This window comes from Chiloscyllium plagiosum, chromosome 3 (assembly GCF_004010195.1).
Source record: "Chiloscyllium plagiosum isolate BGI_BamShark_2017 chromosome 3, ASM401019v2, whole genome shotgun sequence".
NCBI classification, from domain to species: Eukaryota; Metazoa; Chordata; class Chondrichthyes; order Orectolobiformes; family Hemiscylliidae; genus Chiloscyllium; species Chiloscyllium plagiosum.
Window position 1 is genome coordinate 68,987,774 of NC_057712.1, and position 10,970 is coordinate 68,998,743.

The 10,970-nt window shown below is 40.5% G+C and overlaps 1 protein-coding gene across 4 annotated transcripts in view; it reads right to left on the reverse strand.

The window, feature by feature from the left end:
- The window catches only part of LOC122544716 (A-kinase anchor protein 9-like), a 54,979-nt gene that overhangs the window by 23,498 nt on the left and 20,511 nt on the right, over positions 1 to 10,970 (reverse strand). For all 4 annotated transcript variants that reach the window (XM_043684027.1, XM_043684036.1, XM_043684009.1 and 1 more), the window contains 3 exons: positions 7,694 to 7,856; positions 3,559 to 3,717; positions 1,989 to 2,156 (listed from right to left, as the gene is read on the reverse strand). In XM_043684027.1, the coding sequence (XP_043539962.1) occupies positions 1,989 to 2,156; positions 3,559 to 3,717; positions 7,694 to 7,856 (490 nt within the window). The remainder of the gene's footprint in view (positions 1 to 1,988; positions 2,157 to 3,558; positions 3,718 to 7,693; positions 7,857 to 10,970) is intronic.

Here is a 10,970-nt window from a genome sequence, read left to right on the forward strand (position 1 = left end):
AGAATAGTAAGAGCTTTTTTAGGTATGTGCAAGGCAAAAAAACGCTTCGGACTAAAATTGGGCCCTTGAAGACAGAAACAGGGGAATATATTACGGGGAACAAAGAAATGGCAGAAGAATTGAATTGGTACTTCAGATCTGTGTTCACTCGGGAAAACACAAGCAATCTCCCTGAGGTAACAGTGGCTGAAGGACCTGAACTTAAGGGAATTTATATTTGCCAGGAATTGGTGTTGGAGAGACTGTTAGGTCTGAAGATTGATAAGCCCCCGGGGCCTGATGGTCTACATCCCAGGGTACTGAAGGAGGTGGCTCGAGAAATCGTGAATGCTTTGGTGATTATTTTCCAGAGTTCGATAGATTCGGGATCAGTTCCTGTGGATTGGAGGGTGGCTAATGTTGTAACAATTTTTCAGAAAGGTGGGAGAGAGAAAGCAGGAAATTATAGACCAGTTAGTCTGACCTCAGTGGTGGGAAAGATGCTGGAGTCTATTATAAAGGATGAACTTACGACACATCTGGATAGTAGTAACAGGATAGGTCAGAGTCAGCATGGATTTATGAAGGGGAAATTATGCTTGACTAATCTTCTGGAATGTTTAAAGGATGTAACTCTGAAGATGGACGAGGGAGATTCAGTAGATGTAGTGTACCTGGACTTTCAGAAAGATTTTGATAAAGTCCCACATAGGAGGTTAGTGAGCAAAATTAGGGCGCATGATATTGGGGGTAAAGTACTAACTTGGATTGAAAGTTGGTTGGCTGACAGGAAACAAAGAGCAGTGATAAACCGCTCCATTTCGGAATGGCAGGCAGTGACCAATGGGGTACCGCAGGGATCAGTGCTGTGACCGCAGCTCTTTACTATATTAACGATATAGAAGATGGTATTAGTAATAACATTAGCAAATTTACTGATGATACTAAGCTGGGTGGCAGGGTGAAATGTGAGGAGGATGTTAGGAGATTATAGGGTGACCTGGACAGGTTAGGTGAGTAGTCAGATGCAGGTTCACAACTCTCACAAGGTCAATTCCCGGAATGGCGGGACTATCTTACGTTGAAAGATTGGAGCGACTGGGCTTGTATACCCTTGAGTTTAGAAGACTGAGAGGGGATCTGATTGAGACATATAAGATTATTAAAGGATTGGACACTCTGGAGGCAGGAAACATGTTTCCGCTGATGGGTGAGTGCCGAACCAGAGGACACAGCTTAAAAATACGGGGTAGACCATTTAGGACAGAGATGAGGAGAAACATCTTCACCCAGAGAGTGGTGGCTGTGTGGAATGCTCTGCCCCAGAGGGCAGTGGAGGCCCAGTCTCTGGATTCATTTAGGAAAGAGTTGGATAGAGCTCTCAAGGATTGTGGAATCAAGCGTTATGGAGATAAGGCAGGAACAGGATACTGATTAAGGATGATCAGCCACGATCATATTGAATGGTAGTGCAGGCTCGAAGGGCAAAATGGCCTACTCCTGCATCTATTGTCTATTGAAAGGCTTTAAAAAATCTGGGACAGGAACTCAATGAGTATTCACAGAAAAATAAAAGGTGATCTTTACTTTTCAAAATTCAGAAATGGGTTGAGAGCATGGAAAAACTTTAAAATAAATGACAACTGAAGCAGACAGTATAATATAATTTAAGATGGAATTGGATAAGTCGTTGAATATAAGTATCGTGAGGTACAGTGAAGGAGCAAATAAATAGGATCAATTCTCTTTCACACAAGATAGACAGCCATATGACCTCTCTGTACTGTATTTCTCTGGAAGGTGATCTAAACCTGCAAGTGCATATTTCATGACTACATTTTTAAAATTAATTTTGATTTCACTTCCAATTGATAGCAATAAAAGCACATTTAGATAATTAAATTCTAAAGTTCTTTCACAATTTTCAGAATGCAATTGGCTTCTACTATACACCAAGGCTGATTTTAAATTATTGCAGAGAGTGAATATTTAGCCAAGGAATCAAATACCTGCTTCTGTAAATCAGTAATAAGGTCAACTAGTAGTGCTTTGTCCCTTTGGAGCTGCAGGTTTTCTTCTTCATCACATGAAAATCGGCTCTTTATCTCAGCTATACGACTGCGCACAGTGGCTTCATTCAGTTCAATTGAAGTCTTCCCTTGCTCAAGAAGTAGAATCTTGAAAATTTTTCAAAACATGATTAGAATCGGCGCTACAAATACTAGTTTTCTCAAACTAATTTAATGCTAAACCAAATGCACAGCTAATTAATCAACATTCAATTTAATTGTAGATATAAAACATTTGGGGAATACCTCATTTACTATATTAAGCATAACATTGTATTAATAAGCAAACCTGGACATTCTTCTGAATTTTCATTAATCTTTCTTGGTTCATTTTAGGAGAGAAATTAAAAATCAAATTATCACCAGAGGAATAATGAGAATAAATTGAGTAGTGTTATGGACGCAAATCCATGTATTAATGTAAAACCATTTTTTTTTCCTTAATTTCATATATGTTTGCGTTAAAACATTGGTATGTACCAATTTTCTGATTGTTTACATCAATTTGGAGCTTTCTCCAGTAAAATCCTATGTTCTTTCACATGGTCCTTTTTGCACGTGAGCAGGACTATTTCATGAACATTTCCCACAGTGACGTCAGATAATGTTTTGCTTGGCTGTAGACCAGCACCTCAAAGTTCAGGCACAGTATGGCCTTGAGTTACCTGCCTTTGGGAGATTTCTGGAGTTCTATAACTATTTACTTTGCAACTTAAATAAAGTTACTAAAACTGCACTATATATGTGTCATTTATTGGATGTCGTGGCTCCCTATACTCTATGTATTCAGAACGACTAAACAGCTAAAATGACTTTTCCAATTGCATCACTCATTTTGCACAACACAAAAGGAGCAGAAATGTCAAAAAGCTCTTGATAGTAAGAACCCTTGGCAGAGGGCAGCACTTGCCATCACCCTTGTTGGGTATGCAGATTTTTTTTTGCTGATTTAACTTGATTTTTATTTTCTGTAGCTCTGTGGATAATTATGCAGCCTGATTCTGGATAGCAAAATTAATATAGATCAAAAGCTGAAATTGCTGGAGGAACTCAGCAGGTCTGCCATCATCTGTTGTAAGAAAGCAGCGTTAACATTCTGAGTCTGGTGACTCTTCATCAGAATTGTCAGTAGATGGGGGTAAGTAGTATTTATAGAAGATATTCTCGGAACCCAGAAATAGATATATATCTCCAATCTTGACTCTTCTACTAACTTCTGATATTAAAAATATGTAGAAGACGCAGCACAAGAAAACTCCACCTGACCAGTCCTTGCATAAAAACAATTCAAATTATATTTATCCACCCTCTTTCTTCTCACAATTATATTTTCCTTCGTATCTTTTCAAATTGTCTTGATAATGGCGTATCAGAGAGAAGACAGTGAATTGAAGTTGAGATGTGGCATTGATCAATATATTGATTCCAGTAAATTTATTTTTCCTTTGAAAGAAATGATCTGCAGAAGTTACTATTTTGTGTTCATTATTTTTACATCAACTCTAACTACCTTTTCCATTAATTCCTTAAATTTTATTTTCTCCATTTCTAGGAGTTCCTTATGTCGTTTGACTTCATACCGCAGTTGCTCCTCTTGGCCTTTTACAGTGATCAGTTGAACGACACTGGAAGAACGACAAATATCTGTCTCCTCTTTCAGCATTCTCTCCTATAACACATCACACAGGAATGACATCACTGGTATTACTACATTATTGTTAAAGGACAATCAGAATTATGCTATTGTTCTTGCCATTTGCAATATAGGAAAAGGCTTGCATTTAGAAATATTCAAATATGCTTTACATAGACAATGACAAAATAAAATTTGGTTCCAAACCTAAAAAGGAAAAATGGATGTAGATGATCAAAGAGGGGAGCTTTTCGGAGAGTCTTAAAGAAGGAACACAAGGAAGAAAGCTGGAGAGATTTAGGGAGGGCATCCTAAGTGTTTAGGGGTGAGACAGCTGAAGGTATAGTCATCAGTGGCAGAGCAAATACAACCAGAAGTGCAGAGGACAGAATTAGGACAATGCAGATATCTTAAATAGCTGTGGAGCAGGATGGGTATATGTAGATACTGAAACCATGGAGGGGTTTGAGAACATGAAAATCAAGGCATTGTTAAACTGGAGAAAATGCAGATGAGCAAGTACAAGAGCGATGGGCGACTGGAAGTTGTTGCAAGTGGAATATGGGCAGCAGTGTTAAGGATGAACTTATGTTGGTGGCTGGTAAGGGTTGATTGGAATTGTCCAGGGTGAGTCAGGTCTGGAGGTAACAAAGGCATGGATTAGGATTTCAACAGGATGAGAACAGGCAATGTTAAGGAGGTGGAAACAGATGCTCTTTGTTACGACACAAAGTTAAAAGTAGAAATTTAATCTCCAGGTCAGATATGTCCCAGAGGTTTTGAACAGGCTGGTTTATTCTGAGACAATTGCCAGGGAGAGGGATGGAATCTGTGATGTGGTGAGGACCAAAGATAATATTTCATACTTTCCAATGTTTAATGAGAGGAAATATCTGCTCACCTGGATCTTAAATAAGCAATCTGACAACTTTATCTCTTCTCTCAATCTGATATTATGAGGTAGAGTCTTGAACTGTGAGCATGCATGTGGAAACTGATGTGTGTCTGGAATGTCGTCATCAAAGGGCAGCATATAAGTACAAATCAGAGGGGCCAAGGTTAAATCCTTCAACTGAGAATGGGAAGAGAAACCACTTTTGGAGATTCTCCAGCTTTGATTCCATAAACAAAAATGGAGCCAAGTGAAAAATGAGGAAGGACTGCTGACCTATGTCATCAGCAGATAGGATGTCAGTGGTGAGTTTATAAAAATCTATTACAATACTGCAGGAAGGTGGAAACTTTTTTGGAATTAATTGTGGAGTTTCAGGAAAGGTGAGAATAAATTTGGGAGGCAGCAGCATGTTAATGGATCAGAGGAAAGGGAAGTTGGAGATGGGCTGGGAAATTGCAAAGGCACAGGAGTTAAGGATTAGATTTTGAGGAGAAGAGTAATATTGGCATGTTTGAAAAAGACAGCTAGCTCCCAAGGAAAGAGAGCTGTAAACAAATTCAGTTAGCATGATGGGAAAATTTTAATTACAAATACAAACATTTGGAACATTTTCCATACCATGCTATATTTACCACCTATGGGGAATGGTACCAAGACACATAAATTGATCCCTTCAATTAAATTATCTCAAATCAGTCATCTTGTGTCTCTCTGGGTTTGGGATTATAAAATCTGAGTTTTTCACAGTGACAGATATCATCACTGCAATAGAGCTTTACAAATGTCAAATACAGAATAGGATTTGCTTGAGGTTTTGCACAATAAACAGGCAATTGGGAGGTAATAACATGAAGATAGACTAGATAGGCTGGTGTTGTTACTCTCAGAAAAGAGAAGGTGAGGGTGGGACCTGATTGGGGAGTACAAAAAGATATGAGGAGCACGAGGGTGGATAGGAATAAATGTTTTGAATTATTAGAGGGCTCAAGAGCCAGGGGCATAGATTTAAGTTCAAGGGCAAAAGGTTTGGAGGGGATTTCAGGAAGAATACTTTTACCAGAGAATGGTGGGTACCTGCAATTCACTGTGTGCAAAGGCGGTCAAGGCAGAGACCCTCATAAAGTTTAAGATGTATTTAAATAAACATATAAAATGCCATGGCACACAAAGTCACAAGCTAAGTACTGAAAAATATGACTAGATAGGAAAATGATGATGAACAATGGACCAAATGGCCTCTATGTATGCTATGAAAGTCTATAACTCAGTGTCGTTATTGAAGTATAAAAGATCCTGAGCAATTTTGCAAGGTGGACATGAAAAAGATGTTTCCTGTTGTAGGTAAGTCCAGACTAGGGGGGCATCATTTAAAACATAGGGTCCGGCCTCTTAAGACAGAGATGAGAACTTTTCTATCTCACAAATAGTTATGCAACTTTGAAACTCTCAGTGGAGGTAGTTTCTTGTTATGCAGGGGAGTCCAAGGTTCAGTGAGAGCAAGGGAATGTGGAATTTTATACAGAAACAGATCAGCCATGGCCTTACTGAATGGAAGCACAGGTTTAAGGGTTTGAATGTCCTACGTTTACTTCTGGTTCATATGTAGGGACTGCCATATAATATGGGCTTCCCACTACTCACCTAAATGTGTGACACAGTGGCTCAGTGGTTAGTACTGCTGCCTCACAGTGCCAAGAGCTGGGTTCAATTCCATCCTTGGGTGACTATCTGTGAGGAGTTTGCACATTCTCCCTGTACCTGTGTGGGTTTTGTCCATCTGCTTTTGTCCTTCCACACTCCAAATACATGCAGATTAGGTTGCTTGGCCATGCTAAATTGCCCATAGTGTCCAGGGATGTACAGGCTAGATGGGTTAGCCTCTAGAAATGCAGGGTGACAGGGATAGGGGAGTGGGATGGTTTGCACTTTGTAGGGTTGGTATGGACTCGATGAGCCGAATGGCTTGCTTCCACTGTAGGGATTCTATGCTTCTAAAGGATGGCCTGCTTCCTTAGCTGTGACAAAGTCAGTTCATTACACGATGCTCTGAGAAATTTGGGCCTTCATCTAGTCCTACTGAAGGTAGATATTTTCCTTATCAAGCTGTTCATAGATGTTACTACACAACTGTGGAGCAGATGTGATTTGAACTCAGGCTCAAAGATAGGTGGACACTATAACATTGTAGGTACTTACAGCTGCACATTGCTTCAGTAAGTGTTACAACCATACACCAACTTCACCACTCAGTGGCTGTCTGGGTTTCCCATTCCTGCAGCTAGAAGACATTTCCATTTCCTGCTTGGCATGATCCTGACCATCTGATCCCACGTTATTTGAATGTGGCATTCAATTTGTTTTTTGTTACCATAAGATAACATTGGACGTAATACTATAGACATGCTGAACTTTATAAAACATCTACTTTAAACATTTGTGATATTTTACAGTTGATTAACTGGCACTAATGAGTTTATTTTATTCTGGGTCTTATTTTGTAAATTATTAGTTGGAACATTACTTATTCCAGTTTTAAACCTGTTCTGTCAACTATGACACCTCAACTTTAATACATGATTAACTTTAATCAAACCTAACTGAAATTGGTCAATTATCTGACAGCAGCATTTTGACTTTGGACATTGGGATAGTTGGGTAAATAGGAGTCAGAAGCCTGTAACGTGTGGCAAATAGTCACCTGGTTATGATTTATGCCAAATTAGCCACTTTACTGGCCGGAAGCTAGATCCACTGTCCAATTAAGGACAAAGGGAAGGGCCTCAGAGCCAGAGGGCCAACAGGAGGCCTTACTACACTGAAGTATACTGGCCTCTTAGGGAAGAGAGAGGGAGGGGCCCATGAGGTTGAAGGCACCTTCTCTTCAATTTTTTAAAATTTAAAGAATCTGAAGTCAGATCACCAATGGAGGAGGGTTAGGGTGTGCAAGGAACTTACACACAGTAAGTTGCTGCAGTTGAAACCAGGCAGACAGGGAAAGTCTCTAAGCTGGACTGGTGTGCAGGGACATTGTCCCAATCCCTTTGAAGACCTTGTTGGGTCTGAGTTCAGCCTCTAGTTTCAAACACTGAATTCTGCACAAGGGTAGTTTTTACATACCCTTTCCAATTGTTTATTAAGCTCCAGAGTCTGTGAATGTAGCACAGCATTTTCCTTGGTCATCGCAGCACAGTCATCTGCTATTTTACTCCTGAGGAAGCGGTCCTGCTCTCTCATCACCTCTTTCTCACGGAGTTGTTGGTAAAGATGACGGATCTCATCTCTGGAAGAGCAAATAACATCATAACATTTTATACTTGCACACACCATCGCAGAACATTGTCAAAAACACTCTGACAAGAGTAGTCATCAATGCCAACCTCAGACTGATGCAGATGGCCTTCTTTAAGACCTTCACATATTTCTATAAGCTCACCGTCCTTCGTATTCTTTACACCATCCTCTGGATCACTGGGTGAGGTAGTAACAACAACGCTTTCATCACCAGATCATGGGTCATTGCTAAAGGGTAAAAGTCTGTACAGGCTTTTAACGGATCATAGATTGTCTCATTTTAATTTGCAAATATCCTTGGGTTTGCTAACATGACAATTTTACCAGGAAAGTTAGAAAATTCACATTACTTGAAACACAGCAGCAAGGATCTGCACTGGACATGGCATAGTTTTGATACTTCCTCATCCTACGTCTCTCCCTACCTGTCCTGTCTACTAACCTTAGAACTTTGTACACCTCCACTGGGTCCCTCTTTTCCTCCTCTACTCTAAGGACAACTATGTCAGCCTATCTAGTCTCTCTGAGCGGGATCGTCCAGCCAGCCCAGCCCAGCCCAGGCAACAACCTGAAAAGTCTCTTCTGCATCCTCTCTCCAGTGCAAACAAATTTTTTCCCATTTGAGTGTACCCAAGCTGTAGCCTAAATAACATACTGCTCTAATCATAACCTCCTTGCTCTTGCATTCAATGCTATGACAAATAAAGGAAGGTGTTCCATTTGCCACCTTGGCTACCTGTCCTGCTACCTTGAAATGTATATGGACATGCACATCAAGATCCCTCTAATCCTCCATTCATCTTAGGATCATACCATGCAACATATAAACGCTTGCCTTTTAGTCCTCCTAAAATGCATTACCTCACACTTTTCATGGTTAAGATCCATTTGCCACAGTTCAGCCTATTTATAATATCCTATCATCTAAGGCTTTCATCCTCACTATATACTGCAGTATCAATTATCACGTCATCTGCAAAATTACTGATTATGTCTCCGATGACCAAGCATGTAGGTGAGGGTAGGGCAGTTGACGTGGTATACATGGACTTCAGTAAAGCCTTTGAAAAGGTTCCATATGGTAGGCTGTTGGAGAAAATGCAGAGACCTGGAATTGAGGGTGATTTAGCAGTTTGGATTAGAAACTGGCTTTTTGAAAGAAGGCAGCGAGATGATGGAAAATATTCAGCCTGGAGTCTGGCCACTAGTGGTGTGCCATAAGGATCTGTCTTGAGACCACTGCTGTGTGTCATTTTTATAAATGACTTAGACGCAGGTATAGGTGGATGGATTAGTAAATTTGCAAACGACACTAAAGTCGGTGGGGTAGTGGACTGTTTGGAAGAATGTTACAGGTTGCAGGGGGACTTGGATAAACTGCAGAATTGGGCTGAGAGGTGGCAAATGGAGTTCAATGCAGCTAAATGTGAGGTGATGCACTTTGGGAAGAATAACAGGAAGGCAGAGTACTGGGTCAATGGAAAGATTCTTGGTAGCGTGGATGTGCAGAGGGATCTTGGAGTCCATGTACATAGATCCCTGAAAGTTGCTACCCAGGTTGATAGTGCTGTTAAGAAGGCATACAGTGTGTTAGGTTTCATTCATAGAGGGATTGAGTTCCAGAGCCGCAATATCATGCTGCAACTATACAAAACACTGGTGCGGCCACACTTGGAATATTGTGTACAATTCTGGTCGCCATATTTCGGCAAGGATGTGGAAGCATTGGAAAAGGTGTAGAGGAGATTTACCAGGATGTTGCCTGGTCTGGATGGAAGGTCTTATGAGGAAAGGCTGAGAGACTTGGGTCTGTTCTCATTGGAAAAAAGAAGGCTAAGGGGGGATTTGATAGAGACAAGATGATCAGAGTGTTAGACAGGGTAGACAGTGAAAGTCTTTTTCCTAGGATGATGATGTCAGCTTGTACGAGGGGGCATAACTACAAATTGAGGGGTGATAGATTTAAGATCGACATCAGATGCAGGTTCTTTACGCAGAGAGTGGTAAGGGCATGGAATGCTCTACCTGCCAATGTAGTCAACTCAGCCACATTAGGGAGATTTAAACAATCCTTAGATAAGCATATGGTGGGATAGTGTAGGGGGACGAGCTGAGAATAGTTCACAGGTCGACGCAACATCGAGGGCCAAAGGGCCTGTTCTGCGCTGTATTGTTCTATGTTCTATGTTCATGTCGGGATCATTAATGTACACAACAAACAGCAAGGGCCCAGCACCATATTTAAGAAAGCTTTTACAATGTATTCAAAGAAGTTCTTGTAGCTCTTAGAATCTGGTGAGGTACACAAAATGGCCAACCCAGCAACAAATTTAAGTAGCTTTGTATTCCTGCAGCGCTCTCCATGTGCAACAACCATACTTTATTTGTTTCAAATGTGACAGAACTACACTGGTTAGCCAATTTGCTTTTCTATCATATTAAAAGCTATTTTAAAGCAAAAATATTTTCCATCTCCCAGCTAGAAATTGCAGGTCATGGCCATATCTCTGAATAAAATGTTTGTTAATTCACAGCATGGGAGATGTTTTAAAATCTGAGATAATGAAAATGATATCTAACGTCAGATAAAATACCTGGAGCAGCATTGATGAAAGAGAAATATTTCCACCAACTTTATGTCTTGCTGTTAAATTACGTTATACTGACTCCACTTTGGCACCCTGTGGGACACACTGCATTCTAATGTTTTAACACATGCAGCTATATTTACCAGCGCCTCCACCAGTAAACCAAATGGCTTGCCCACTTTCCTGATCACCTTACATATTAGACAATAGACAATAGGTCCACTATCTTTGAGAGCTCTATCCAACTCCTTCTTAAATGAATCCAGAGAGTGGGCCTCCGATGCCCTCTGGGGCAGAGCATTCCACACAGCCACCACTCTCTGGGTGAAGAGGTTTCTCCTGAACTCTGTCCTAAATGGTCTACCCTGTATTTTTAAGCTGTGTCCTCTGGTTCGGCACTCACCCATCATGGAAATACGTTTCCTACTGCCAGAGTGTCCAATCCTTTCATAATCTTATACGTCTCAATCAGATCCCCTCTCAATCTTCGAAACTCAAGGGTATACAAGCCAGTC